The sequence below is a fragment of the Mirounga leonina genome, unplaced genomic scaffold (assembly GCF_011800145.1).
Source record: "Mirounga leonina isolate KUSES-001 unplaced genomic scaffold, KU_Mleo_1.0 Mir_174, whole genome shotgun sequence".
NCBI classification, from domain to species: domain Eukaryota; kingdom Metazoa; phylum Chordata; class Mammalia; order Carnivora; family Phocidae; genus Mirounga; species Mirounga leonina.
In genome coordinates, this window is record NW_023270451.1 from 77,618,604 (window position 1) to 77,633,893 (window position 15,290).

A 15,290-nucleotide genomic window follows, 5' to 3' on the forward strand; every position below is an offset into this window, starting at 1 on the left:
ACTGTGTTTCATGTTCTTCAACTATTAAATGGTGATGCCAAGGTGAAAATGATGTTCTCTGCAAAGTCTCTGAGGCCCAGATGGAACAGTTCTTACTGTCCCTTAATATTATAATGCAGGTTTGCTCCTGTTGTAAAATATTATTTGTGAGAACTGATGTTCTTTCATTCAGAAAAATGTTGAAATTGATCAGAAAAAATAGTTAATTTGAAAAAAAAAAGTCAGTTATTTAAGAATGACAAGCAGTGGGTATGGTCTAGGTGGCTAGTCAGATGTAGGTGAGGTGAAGTCCAGAAGGAGAATCCATCTTCATGTTTGTTTTGTAGCTTCTGTAGAATGATTAGGGATTTTAGCTGATTCGGTTATGAGTGTGTTAATACTACAAACACCACAACTGCTTCAGAGTTAGGCTCATATTAGAGCAGGGTGACCCATTTGGAGCTCTACAACTTTGTAAAGATGGGCAGGATATTAGAGAATTCCAGAAGAGAGTAACTTGGTTTGGATTTAGAAGTAGGAAGGCAAGAGAAAACAGAATCTTTTTTAACAATGGGTAGACTGTAACAGCGTTCAGATTCTCAGATTCATGAAGTGTTATGTCGTTTTTTTGTGCTCCGCTTTCATTAAAATTGAAATGGTAGGAAGTTAGCTGAAACATGAGGAAGAATTCATGTTAATAACACTGAAAAACAGTGGTAGGACTTGCTGAAGGACATTCTTGCATTTCCTTTCTTAAAGGTCTCTGGCAACACGATGGATTGGGTATCTTTCTGTCTGGCATTGGTTCACTCCACTCAGAAAAAGGGGGATGGAATCCATGGCTCCTGGTGGTTCCATTGAGGGCTTTGATTCCATGTTGCTTTGCCTAGCAATCCGGCTAGAAAGGTTGACTTGGTCTGTGCACCAGAGAGCTTCGTTACCATAGTGACATGTTCTTCCGGTGAAGCTGGAAACACAGTGACAGGGAAAGGGATAGGGGAAGAGGGTACAACATTTTGACTTTGTATCGACTGATTTTTAATTGCAGCAACAGAAAATGGACACTGCACAGTAGGGGGATTGAATACACTGATACCCAGAGTTGGCAGAGCATTGTATTTCACTTGAACTAATGGAGATGCTGTTCCCCATCACCCAAAATACAGCAATCACTGTCAGCTGCAAACACCCGCTTACCAGGGCCGTTTCTGTCCATTTGACATTCTTGTTAGGTATTATTGAGATAGATGGCATGCCAGCCTTACAAATCTTGAGGGACTTAAGGTCACAATCTTCATTTTTAACCTCAAAACATAATCTGTGAAAGCTAGATCTTCTCTTTTCTAAGCAACAAGAGACACATTTTGGAAATAAGTGCATCTTATATTAGTAGAATTCACAAGCAATTCCAATAACATAGAACATAATTTCTAGACTTAATCAGCGTTCTTCCTAGATTGGCACATTTTGGAAGGAAGTAAAAAAAAATTGATATCCCTATATTTAAATTTAAGGCAGGCAACTTAGGGAAAGATACTTACCTCATAGTATTCATTAGTAGCCTCAGAAGATATGTTAGTCCTTTGTCTTTTGGGGGAGCATCTTAGATTCAAATTCTGGGAGATATGTGTTGGGTGAGGGGAAGGGAAGGGAAACCAGAGAAAAGACTGTGTAAAATCTGTCAGTATTATGGGAAAACTAGAGATTTATCTAAATGATCATACAGCCCCATGTAACTCAATCATTTGTTAAATCAATGTTCATTACAGTAGAAAGTGCTGTTTGTGCATTTTAAAATAAAACAAAACCACATAATTAATAAGAAAACAAAAGTCAAATCTATATCTGATTTGAAGATGAAGTCCTTTGGATGCATGTTCTCTCTGAAATCCATTTCTTCAATGCCCACTGCCATGATTGTACCAACGAATATGCATTTCTGGTCACTGTATATTTATTTGTCTTATTGAACTGTAAGTTCCTGAAGGGCAGGAAAGAAAATCATTTGTAAAATACATTCACCAGATGCTTGGTCCTTGGGAAATGTTTCATACAAATAAGGCTCACAGAATTGTATGCATCAAAAGCTTATTCTAATTGTAGGAACACTTGTGTAGGAATCCAAATAAAGGATTAGTCAGAGAATTGTGATGAAAAAAAAAATGAACCAGGATGGCTCCCAGGGCAATTTAATATTGCAACAGTTGCTACATAATTTAACAAGGAAGATTTTTTTGAGCAAAAAAGTTTTGCTAAGGAATAAGGGAAACAGTACTTTTTTGGGGGGATAACATATGTCACGGAACAGACATGTATCACCCACGTCAGTATTTTTCACATTAGATAAGATTTTGATGATTTCCTTCTTGGAGGTAGGATTGGGTAGAGGGTGTAGCAAGGATAGATCACCCTTGAATTCCCATATGACTCTGTCCATAATCAAGTCCTCTTGTCTTCTTGCTTTTCAACTGTGTCAGTGTCTCCCTAGTAAGTCACTGCAAGCACGGGGGGACAGATCAATGACAGGATCAGTTTCTGAAATCCAAGAGACTTCCAGACCCTTAGGAGGAGCAGCTACAGGTAGGATTTTGTTCCAGGGAGCATTTATATTCTTTGATTTGTACTGAAATGTTATGTTGATATGGCTTAAAATAAATAGACCTTCAACTGAGACTCTAAGAACTTTTTTATTATTTGAAAATAGGGCTTATAAGAGAATTTGATCTATATAATCAGGGAGTGGTTGTCAATACACTGAGGCTTATTTAAGAAAACATTGCATATATTTATATGCAATGACTAATGTGCTCAGCAGATATTTACTGCACATATATTCTGCGATGGGCACACACCACAAGAACGCAGCGATGAATAAGACCTGGCCCTTAAAATTTCCCCAGTCTGTTAGCATCACAGGGAATACATGACAACTACGGGGTGATGAGAGCGGCGGAAACGGATGCAGAGTAGCACAGATCAGGCAGTGATGGATTGTGTTGGCAGTGGGGTGAGGTAAGCCGGGAGGGAATTGGGGAAAGTTGCACGGAGGAAGTGAAATCTGAACAGAGGTTTCATGAGGTTGGGAGGTGGATGGCAAGGAAAGGGCAGTTCAGGCCAAAAGGGCAGCATCTGCATAGCCAGGGAGGTGTGAAACAGCAGTCTGGCCTCGGGAGTGTTGACTGCTGGAGGGAGGGAGAGGAGCAGAGCATGGAGCTGGAGAGCGAGGAAGAGCCAAGGCCAGGGGCTTGCCTACTCAGATCCCAGGTAGGGTAGCCACTAGCCACAAGTGGCTATTTAAATTTAAAATAACCAGTATTCAATGAAATTAAAAATTCATTTCCTTATGTTGGCCACATTGCGAATGTTCAAGAGCCATGCGAATGTTCAAGAGCCATGCGTGGCTAGTGGCTATCGTTTTGGGTGGTGCAGATGAGAGAACATTCCTCTTGTCACAGAAAGCTCCATTGGACGGTGCTGCATGGAGCCTAGAGCCTCTAAAGAGAATAAGCATGTACTTCGTTTCAGGTGAGGATAATTAAACATGATAACTTGAGCTTAAATTTAAGTATATTGTTCTACCCTTGAAGAAACTTTGCTACTTGAATGTTTTGGGCAGAAGATGTGAGTTCATGGTCAGTTACACTAAATCTATATTTTATGCATTTTCCATCTTTGACTCACAGAATTCTCACATGCTTCTCTGTTCTTTCCCCTCCCTCTCTCAGCTCCATTAAAAGAAACTGGCATTGTTGACTGGGCGGGGAGGATTAATGATAATTAATGATAATTGCCAAATGCCAGGTACTCCTCTAAGAGTTTTACAGATATTAGCTAATGTATTCTTCATTATAACACTCAAGGTGGGTGTTATTATTTTTTTCCTCGCTATTCTACAGTTAAGGAAACTGAGGCATATAAATGTCAATGAACTTGCCAAGTCTCATGATAAGGAAGTAAAACTGCCAGGATTCATATTCTGGTTCTAGGTTTTTTTGTTTGTTTGTTTTTTGGGTTTTTTTTGCAGTTTTATACCTTTATTTGACAATCAGCGATTAGTTCTCATTCACATTAACTGTCTGTAGATTTTTGAAAGTGGTGACAGGTACATAGGTAACCAGTGTGTAGAGCTTGTTTGGTGAATCTTCATCCTCGTTACGTTTTCTGGACAACCGCACACGGATACGGTATGGAACATTCCTTATTCCTTTGGCCCAGACAGCTTTGTTGAGCCTGGTGTCAATGCGCACATCTGGAGTTCCCATCTCCTTCATGGCAAATTTCTGGATCTCTTTGAGTGCCCGAGGGGCATGCTTCTGGAAACCCACTCCATGGATGCGCTTGTGAATGTTGATGGTGTATTCTCTGGTCACGAGCTCGTTGATGGCAGAACGGCCCTTCTTCTTCTCACCATCCTTCTTCGAGGGAGCCATTCTGCCGGGCCCTGGTTGGAAAGCTGGCTCCAGGTTTGATGACACCCACTGTACTCTCTTGTCACCATAGAGTCTGCTGGGGCAAGGGTGGGGTGGAGAAGAGGCCGGTATCTTGATTCCTCAAACTGGAAGAGAAATAGGAAGTTAATTTTAGAATCTCACCCAGGGGAGATCTGCTTGAGGACTGACTTCAGGTTAGCTCTGAGGAGGAAGATCATTTTAAAGTGTTTCACACACCTTGCTTTGAGACCCGTCGACAGAAGCTCATACACACTTTGTTATATGATTTTTGAGTATCTGTTTTGTTCACTATGGTAGATGCTGAGGTTAGAGCCATGAAGGACATACTCATTCATTCCGCAAATATTAATTGAGAGCCTAGGGACTGGGCATTATGGAGAAGCTTACATTCCAGGAGCGAGAGACAGATAATAAATAAATACATATGAAATAAAAATAAGGGGAGTCTGGCTGGCTCAGTCAGCAGAGCATGCAGCTCTTGATCTTGGGGTTGTGAGTTCAGCCCCACATTGGGCATAGAGCTTACTACAAAAAAAAATAATGGTACTACCTTAAAAATAATGCTACTAAAAATGGTACTACTTTATGCCAATCGTAATAAAAATAATGTCTAATGAACTAATCAGTGTAGAATGTAGTGTGAGGGAGTGAATGCCATGAGGTGTCTTTGCTCTTAGGAAGCACAAAGGAGAAGATGGACAAGTAAGCCCCAAATTAAATGGTTCCATTAGTCTTGGTTTTAAAATATAAGGAGGCTTGACCTGCTCGCAGGCAAACACATACGAATACCCATGGTCTTGATATATAGTGTGTGTCCCCATGCATGCATGTTGTGTGTCTGCCCAAAGGTACAAGCAAATGCACTCAGTTGCACCCTCCTCCTTCATCATGCTGAAATACAACTAACCAGTGAGAATTGACAGTTGGGAGCCCTGTGACTCAGTGGGCAAGTGCATGGGTGGGAAGAGAGAGAGGGTTGGTGTGATGTGTTTTGAGCACCTGCTGTGTGCCCAGTGCTCTGCTAGGTGCTGGGGGAAAGCAAAGAGGCATCATATGGTTCCTGTCCTGAGGGAACTTACACTCTAGCTCAATGACAAATTCATTGTCTTCTGGGGTTGGATCAGGCTCTTCCTCAGAGGATCACATTTGTGTCATCTGGATCAGGAGTCAACTGGTCAGGGAATTCGGGAAGGTGGTGAGTTCTTTTTACTGAGTCAACAAAGTCAGGAGCCATATTTCTGTTCCAGAAGGTTGGTTTATTTATTCTTTTACTGTAGGGTTGGTAAGGATCAATTACAGGATCGATTCTGTATATTCCACTTTGGGTTGTCAGTTAAAAATAATTTTTTCCCTCTCTGCTGTTAGTAGGTAATCCTAGGTCTTCGGCAGAATCCTAAACACTCTCTGGGCTAGTTTGACCCTGTGAACATCCAGGAATTGGAGGGTAAAGTCACAAATATGTATTCAGATGCAGATTCTTTTATAACTTTGTACTCCAAAGAGTACACAGAGAGAGGAGGGAGTGCGTGACCTGGGGGATGAGTGGACAGAAGATTGATTTGAACATCTGGATTGGACATCTGTCGTTCTTGAGAAAATGCATACATTTCTTTCAAAGGATGTCGTTTCCTCATATGTAAAATAGTGAGTTTGGATTATATAAACTTCAGGCCCTTTGACACGCTAACATTTGATGAGAAAGTTAAATTTAGGTGATGGAGCATAAATAATAGGTAGATGGTTGAGAAAAGGTGAGCTAGGAGAGAAGAGAAAGCCGGGGAGGAAGGACAGAGAAAGGGACCATCCCAGGATGCTAGCACGCCAGAGGAAGAGGCGGGAAACAAAGCAGCTCATTTCCTACCCCCATCCAGTCATGTAACAAAACTTCCCCTCTTCTCTAATGATTTGAAATGCCACATTGCAGATTGGAGTTAAAAATGTAAACACTTAGGGGCGCCTGGGTGGCCCAGTCAGTGAAGCCTCTGACTCTTGGTTTTGGCTCAGGTCCTGATCTCAGGGTGGTGAGATTGATGGATGTGGGGTGGGGTGAGGGGGGGTGGGGTGGTGTTCCCGGTTCCACCCTCAGCCAGGAGTCGGCTAGAGATTCTCTCTCCCTCTCCCTCAGCCCCTCCCCCCACAGCTCTGTCTCACTCTCCCTCTCTGCGATAAACAAATAAATCTTTAAAAAAAAAAAAAGTAAACAAGTGATGGAGAAATGTTTTGATGGTTATGCAACAATGTGAATATACTTAATGCCACCAAACTGTGCACTTAAAACTGGCGAAGATGATGAATTTTGTGTTCTGTATGTTTCACCACAATTTAAATAGATTAATTAAAAGAAATTATAAAACTTAGCAGAGAAAGGAACTGGATTACCGGTCAGTGTATAGAATACTTCATAACCATAACTTCATTCATTCAGCACATTTATTGAGCACCTGCAGGTGCTAGGCGCTAGCCCAGGTATTGCTTGGGATACAGATGTTAATAAAACAGACAAAATTCCTGCCCTCATATGGCTTACATTTAAACAGTTTTGAGTATCATATCTTTTTTGGGTTTTTTTTGGCTTGTTTTTTAAAACAAAACTTTTTTTTTTTTAAGATTTTATTTATTTATTTGACAGAGAGAGAGACAGAGAGAGAGGGAACACAAGCAGGGGGAGTGGGAGAGGGAGAAGCAGGCTTCCTGCTGAGCAGGGAGCCCAATGCGGGGCTTGATCCCAGGACCCTGGGATCATGACGTGAGCCGAAGGCAGACGCCCAGTGACTGAGCCACCCAGGCACCCCTAAAACAAGACTTTTAAAGAGCACCAAGATATAAGACAAGCAAAAGTAATGAATACATCCCCTGGGTCATTTAAAAACCACTGTATAATGAAGAACACTGCCCTGTATTTATTCTAAAAACGGCTTTTGAGCTCCAACTATGTCAGGCACCTAACTTGGGGGGGGTGGATCCTGAGTGAAATCCATAGTTCCTGTCCTCAAAGAACAAACAAAAGGAGGAAGTGTGCAAGAAGACTAATACATACAATCTCCAAGGTGGGTTTTAGGAGAGATTTACATCTTGGGGGCCTGAGTGGCTCTTGAATTTTAGAGCAGTTAGGGGAGGCTTTGCACAAGAGGGGATGTTCTTAGAGTTGTTATTTGTGGATGGATAAGGTGAAGTCTTAGCCTTATTTAAAAATTATTAATTAATTCTGATGAGGTAAATCCTTGTCTAGTCTGCCTTCCACCTACCCTTGTCCCCCAGGCCCCCCCAGCCTGTCCCCCAAGGGGCAGCTACTGCTACCAGATTTTATAAATCCTGTCTGAGATCATTTTTTCAGCAGTATTTAAAAATAACAGCAACTATAAATAGGAGTCAAGAAACGAACAGGTGATTCAAACAGGAAAAAAAATTTATTTTTTTATAAATTTGTATACACAGAGACGATGTTTAAAGGCCTTGTTCCAGGAGTCACCAGGACTCTTCTATAGGTGATGTTTATTCTGAGTGGAACCTGCTGTTGGCGTTCAAGGGAGTTTGACAGATTTGCTGTTTTATGGGAGACTGCAGTATCTGAATTATTTCAATTGATTTTTTTTTTTTTTGGCGTTGAAGTATTTTGCCAAGAAAAGGCAATTTACTTTATATTAGGTCATCTTCATAGATTTATATCATTTCCTGCGTTTTAAAATGCCCTGCTGTTCTATATTCCGAACCTCACTCTATTGGACACGTTATTTGCTTCATAGCATCTCCCTTTCAATTTTGGCCTGAATTTCTCTTAATCTTTATAACAGCAATTCTGTTTAGGCAAACACAACTCCTATTCCCCAAGGCCCTGGAGTATTTCATAGCCCTGGATGGGTTGGGGTTGTTTTTATCTTAAGAAAGCTCTGAGCTCACATCCTGTTCTAGGTCAGCTGACATGACACTGGAGTGCAGATGGATTGTATCTCAGGAGGCTGAAGACACGCATAACCTTGCAGCCTGGCTATACTCATGTCCAAGAATGTCCATGGCGCCACTGATTGTAATAGCGAAATAAATAAGCAAAACGGAAAATCTGAAGTGTCCATGAATAGGAAAATGGATAATGAGGTATGGTCTGTATTCATACAATGGAAACTATCGCCCTATATTTAAAATAAATATACTACATCTATGTATTTCCAAATGGGTAAACATAAAATTTGAGTGAAAAAAGCGGGATACAGAATGAAATGAGGAGAATGTTGCCGTTTACATGAAGTTAAAAAGGTAGATCAAATAACATTAGATATTGCTTATGGAAACATTATTTGCATGGTATTTATAAAAGTATGCACGGGACCAATATACCCAAAATGAAGGTTGATGTTTGCCTTTCTCAAGACAGAGAAACAAATGGAATTGGGAAGTTGCTTTAAAATCATCTCTATTTCATTTCTTCAAAAACAAAAAATCTGAGGCAAATGGGGGCATACATCTGCATGCACAATCAGGCTATTTGGAAAGTTTTTATGATCCTGACAAAAAAGTTAAAATTTTATTCAGACAGTGTTGTTCAGTGTATAGGAGGCAGGTTCTTTAAGGACAATTCTTGGAAAACTTTGTTTTTGAGGTGATCTGTGAGTGACTTTCATAAGTGGTAGCAAGTAGCCTTTAGAGGAGAATCAGGTAATTCCTAATCAACAGTTTCGCTTAAAGTAGCTCATGGGAAGGGCTTAAAACAAGTAAAATTGCTTTATTCATTCATTTTTTTTTTTTAAAGATTTTATTTATTTGAGAGAGAATGAGAGAGAGAGAGAGAGCATGAGAGGGGGGAGGGTCAGAGGGAGAAGCAGATTCCCTGCTGAGCAAGGAGCCCGATGCGGGACTCGATCCTGGGACTCCAGGATCATGACCTGAGCCGAAGGCAGTCGCTTAACCAACTGAGCCACCCAGGCGCCCGCTTTATTCATTCTTGATAGTAGTGTAAGAAGAGGAAATTGAGACTTTAAAACGATTTGTTTCTGAGATAGAGTAAGGTACAAGTCACGCCCCTCTTTGTCAATTTCCTGCAGCTTGTGGAGAAAAACAAAGAATTTCAAGGGTCAGAAAGGTAAACTAAAACCAATCCTGGAATTGATCTGACGCTGAGCTTTGAATAGATAAGACAGGAGACCTCCTGTGGGATCAACCAGAGCACCAACATCTGGGAAGGCATTTGAGCCCACAGGGAGGAACTCCGTGTGAACCAGGGGAGGAAAAGCTGAGAATTAATAATAAGGGACCAGAGTTTATTTGTTCAGAAGTTTTCTTATCCCTTTTCAAACTGAGTAGAGCATGTTAGTTGATAAAACTTGAAGTAGTTTTATTATTGATGATTATGGTTTGGATTCTTCATTAAGATTATGAGGGCGACATTAGCCAAGGGCGCCTCTTTTACGATAATGTTTCCACTCTGTTTATACAAACTACAGCTGGAACAGAAAAGGCCCATCAGAACTATAGCAGGGGTTCCATTTTCAGCTGATAATGCTTTAAAACACCAAAGCTGGGTCCGGAGTTACTAGGGAATCATGGGTGTCCCACGGGATTTCAGGGGTGTTTCCGTAACCACAGAGCTGGCCAGTGCCCACGTGCAGCTCTGGGCAGGTCTGCTTCAGAAGGTCCCATGTGATGATGAGCCGCTGTGTTCCTCGTGCTCTGTGGGGAGCTGGGCAGAGCTGGAGCCCTCTGTCCTTCCGGAGGTGAATGACCTCCCCGCTCTGGGAAGAGCTGGTCTCTGCCTCTCTAACCTCTCCCTGTCTCTCCCTCCTCCCTAAATGTGTTAGCACAAAGGAAACAGGAGGTAGTCGTGCTCAGGTGTGGCCTGGCTTGCTTCTCTTCCTCACCTCTTCTTCAGTGCACTTCTAGGTCCCCGACTCTAGGTTTCCTCCCCCTTCCCCGGGGCTGGGGCTGCTCCTTTTCCAACACCAGGCCTCTTCTGGCTTTGGAAGCAATATTCGCTCCTGGACCAGCTTCTACCCTTGTTCTTTTTTTTTTTTTTTTTAAGTTTATTTATTTATTTGGTAATGTCTACACCCAGTGTGGGGCTTGAGCTCACCGCCCAGAGATCAAGAGTCACACGCTCTACCGACCGAGCCCGCCAGGCGCCCCTCTACCTCTGCTCTTCCCTCTCCTTCGCTGGCTCTTCTCTCTCAGCCTGGTGGGGTTCGCCAGTGTTCCATTCTCCTTGAGCATTCTCTTTCATGCCTATGGCCCTTTTCACCCCTCGAAGCTCATGACTTGTTGCCCTGGGAATTGCTCACTTAGACCTAAAATCCAAACAGCTCACCTGCGGGATATCTCACTTGGATATCCCGTTGGTCCACAAGAACCTGTTTTCTCTTCCTGCGCTTTGGAATCCTTTCTCCTTCCTTTTCCTCCATCTCGGAGGAATGACATCCCTGCCTCTCTCGTTGCCCAGCCCAGAAACTTAAGGATCATCCCTAGGGGCTCTCTTCTCTCCTGCCCTAGCCATCCAAGCAGTGAATAAGTTGGTTCCCCTCCTGACACTTTCCCCCCCCCGTCCTGTTCCAGCATTGGCCCTGCGGGTTGATCCCCAGCACCTGTGCTCCTGTGGTGCCCTCTGGTTTCCTGTTCTCTAGCTCGTCTCTCCTCACTGCTTTCTATTCAGAGTGATTTTTCTTAAATGGAAATCAGATCATGTTACTACTTTGCTTACCATCCTTCAATGGCTTCCCATGGCCTATCAGTCAGGATAAGATCTGTAATCTTCACCTTGGCAAGTGGGCCCCCCTCGTGTCTGGCAACGTGCCTCCCCACTCCCCCATCTGTGCATCTCATACTTTTGCTTTGCTCCATCCCAGCACGCTCTCCTCCAGCCCTGATGAAGGACTCCCAGGCCCCCAAACAGGTTAAGCTATTTTATGCCTTGGGAACTTTTGCTTATGAAACTTCTCCTTTGCCTGGAAGTCCTTGTCCCTCCCTGCTGGCCCCCACCCCTGAGTCGGCCTGGTCAACGCATGCTTACCCTTCAGTGATCAGCTTAAGGCCCCTCTTCCTCTTGCTTGGTGCTCTCACCCAGGCTCCCCCGTAGGATTGCCTTCCTCCTCCTAGACCTCTGTCACACACCAAACACTTGCTTCCTAGCACCAGCGACATTTTATTTCCCCATATGCTTTCCTCCTTTTTGAGACTCTTTTTGCACTATTTCGTATTCATCTTTTCATCCACAGCATTTTGCATAATGCACGGGCCATAATAGGTATTTAATACATACTTGTTGAATGAATGAAGGTTTATCTCTGTTAATGCAGTCGATCTGGAAATCTTATTTAACAAAGAGCCGTAATTTCATTGGACCAGGGAGACTCACTATTAAAAGGAAGCCTGCTGTGAATTGTTCTGTAAAGCATATGATAAACTTCAATTTATTTCCTTTGTTAAGGTTTGTATTTTCTTAAAGCACCCATATTTCTGACTCACAAGAGGAGAATTTCAAGTGGGGACTATTCCGTGGTTCCTGGATTTGACCTCTTCATTGTGATCCTGCCCACTTTTTCTCCTCTTCATGCCTTCCCTAGGCTGGTCCTCCTTTCCCAAACATGGTAGGAAAAGAGAAGGCTACCTGCATTTCTTGTTCCTGTCATGGATGGAACAATTTCCAAATTTACCTCTGGGTCTGGCATATGTGGCCATTCCCTCAGGATATTTTTCCTGGTTTTTCAATATTTATCATCAGGAGTATCTTCAGGCCAGCCTCCCTCTTAACCATCTATTGAGGGCAGCTTCAGTCTCTGATAGTGATTTTGGTCAGATAATGACCCGAAAACAGAGATTGTGCCTTCTGTAACTGCCTCTTCTCTGGTTCCTACCTCAGTTTGCTTTTCATGACTTTCAACAGCAGTGGGTCCGTGATGCTTGGAAAATATGGTATCTGTCTCCAACTCTCTGGCACGCCTGTCACCATTGTTGTTGGTGAGCAGCATTGCTCATGGAAAACATCCATGTCCTACAGGGGTATTTGGGGACAGAAGGATGAGGTGGCCAACCAACACATCTTTGCTTATGAAGACCACCGAGTCCTCGGTCAACAACGGATGGGATAACTGTTTACTTCTGAGTGGATTCTTTTCCAAAATGACCGTGACTGCTGTTCTGGCTGGGTCATCTCACGGTGGAAGGTGTTAAGGACTTCTCCTTTAGCCATGTAGTCTGGTAAGGGCTGAGCTCATTGCCGAGTCATTCAGATAAATAGAGTGATTCTTTCGCTTTCAGCAGATAAATATAGATACAGCCACATCGCTTGGCTCTCTAAACTAGGTTAAGTAAATGATTCATATCAAGGAAAGATTTTCTATGACTACTCTAATTTCTGGATTTATATTAGTTAAACCTGTACGGGGCTTGAGCTAGAAAACTGATTTCCAGCACCTTCTGCCCAAGTTGTATAAAGTGCTCAGATAAAAAATTTAGATTGTACTTTCAGCACTAACCATTGGGTAGGTTCCAGGTTCCAATGAAATTGGTGTTTTGAAGAGCTGGATTAATTGTAAGAAATAATTATAAAAAGTATTGATGAGGGCGCCTGGGTAGCTCAGTTGGTTAAGCGACTGCCTTCGGCTCAGGTCATGATCCTGGAGTCCTGGGATCGAGTCCCACATCGGGCTCCCTGCTCAGCAGGGGGTCTGCTTCTCCCTCTGCCCTCTTCCCTCTCGTGCTCTGTCTCTCATTCTCTCTCTCTCAAATAAATAAATAAAATCTTAAAAAAAAAAAAGTATTGATGAGCTATATACTATTGTGAGTCTCATAAAATGGTGGGTAACCCTTACCCTAGAAAACTGTCTTTTGCTGTCTATGTTTATTTTAAAAGCTATAGGAACTCAGAGGTTTATTTCAAACTGGAAGGTGGCATTTCATCTCTTTGGGTCAGCAGAGTTGTTAACATTTCAAAGAAGGACTTTTATGTTCCTATGCCAGCAGCATGCCTGTATCAGCTTTTATTACACGTATCCGTAGTGGTGTGGTGGCTGGCTGGGCGCTTGTGGATCAATAAGCTGCTAAAAAGGGAGATGCATCAGAGACCATAATGGCTTCTTCACAGAAGACAGATCGTCTCCAGGTTGTGAAGTGCATTTAGGAACAACAACAATGATATCCCCGTATTGAGATCCGTATTATTTAGAAGAAAGAAATGGGCTCTCTCAAGGTGATGAGTCCTGTAATAAAGACTTTAGCGTGCTAAACGTACATTCCGGGAGGTTTGTGTCCACTGTTATAGCTGCATTGAAAACAAACTCGGTTGTTTTAATGGAAGAATTCCCAGATGGAGAAATACAGAATCAATTCCCTTGGCCTCAAATAATACTGGATTGCGGTTGTTCTTGGTTATCTTATTAATTAAAAAAAATCTTCTTGTAATCTGAACACTGATTTTTAAGACACTTGGGTGGGCTTGGGTACAATATCAGTGAGGAGTTTGGAAAGGTAGAGGCCCTAAACACAACATGATGTGGGTGGGCTTGGAGGGGGTAGAAAGGTACACAAGGCAGCACAAAGCTCCTTAGCTAAGGTTCTTGACTTGTGGTCACATAGAGCTGAGTGTACTTATGTCCTGGTGACTTCCTAAGGATACGGTATCAGAGAGGATGGTGACATTTTCCAGTGGAGTAACAATTTTCACTCTGTGCTTCTCCTTCATGATGCAGGAGTAAATTACATGAATTATATATCATTTTTCCAACAAATATTTGGTGGTACTTACACGTCAGGATTTGTACTGGGGGCTTAGGGTACAGTAGTGCACCAAATATACAAACTCCCTGCCCACATGGAGTTTATATTCCGGTGAGATAATTAAAAAGTAAATAAGTAAAATATGTAATATGTTAGACAGTGATTAGTGCTAAGGAGAAAAAAACAAAGCATGGAAAGGGATAGGAAATGTGAGGAGGTGGCGTTGAAATTGTAGATGGCATGGCCAGGGAGGCCCTGGCTGAGAAGGTGGCTTTTGAGTAAAGAGGGGATGTGCTTGAGGGAATGAGCTCTGGGGGTATTTGGAGGACAAAGACTTCAGAAAGAGGGAGTAGTAAGGGCAGTGGCCCTGATGTTGGAGACATAATGAGGATGGCAGAATGGCCGGGAGTGGGAGCAAAGAGGGAGCCTGTAGTAGGATGTGATGTCAGAGAAGTAAAGAGCCACCTCACATGGGGTTTGAAGGTCATAGGAAGGAGTGAGATGGGAAGTCATTGTAGGTTCTGTGAAGAGGAGTGGCATGATCAGATTTATGGTTTCAAGGATCACTTGGGTTGCTGAGCTAATGACAGATGACAGTGGGGCTTGTATAGAAACGGGGAGCAGCCAACAGAGATGGCGGCTGGAACTAGAGTGATGGGAGAAGACACTGGATATATTTTGAATGGCAAACTACCAAGATGGGCTGATGGATTAGATATAGGGTGGAGGGAAAAAAGAGAAGTCAAAGATGGCACCAAGGGTTTTCATCTGAAGAGCTGGTGGAGTGTGTTGCCATTAACGTCCACAATGGCCAAACTATGGAAAGAGCCCAGTTGTCCATTGACAGATGAATGGATAAAGAAGATGTGGTATATACACAATGGAATGTTACTCAGCCATCGAAAAGAATGAAATCTTGCCATCTGCAATGAAGTGGATGGAACTAGAGGGTATTATGCTAAGCGAAATAAGTCAGTCAGAGAAGGACAAATACTATATGATTTCACTCCTATGTGGAATTTAAGAAACATACAGATGGACATAGGGGAAGGGAGGGAAAAGTAAAATAAGACGAAAACAGACAGAGGCAAATCGTAAGAGACTCTTAACTCTAGGAAACAAACTGAGGGTTGCTGGAGGATAGGTGGGTGGGGGGATGGGGTA

At 42.6% G+C, this 15,290-nt stretch overlaps 2 protein-coding genes across 2 annotated transcripts in view; one reads left to right on the plus strand and one right to left on the minus strand.

The window, feature by feature from the left end:
- The window catches only part of TMEM178B (transmembrane protein 178B), a 331,318-nt gene that overhangs the window by 2,163 nt on the left and 313,865 nt on the right, over positions 1 to 15,290 (plus strand). The window lies entirely within an intron of this gene.
- LOC118021166 (60S ribosomal protein L31-like) lies at positions 4,004 to 4,415 on the minus strand. The gene has a single exon (XM_035021248.1). The coding sequence runs from the start codon at positions 4,407 to 4,409 to the stop codon at positions 4,032 to 4,034; it is 378 nt and encodes a 125-aa protein (XP_034877139.1). The 5' UTR covers positions 4,410 to 4,415; the 3' UTR covers positions 4,004 to 4,031.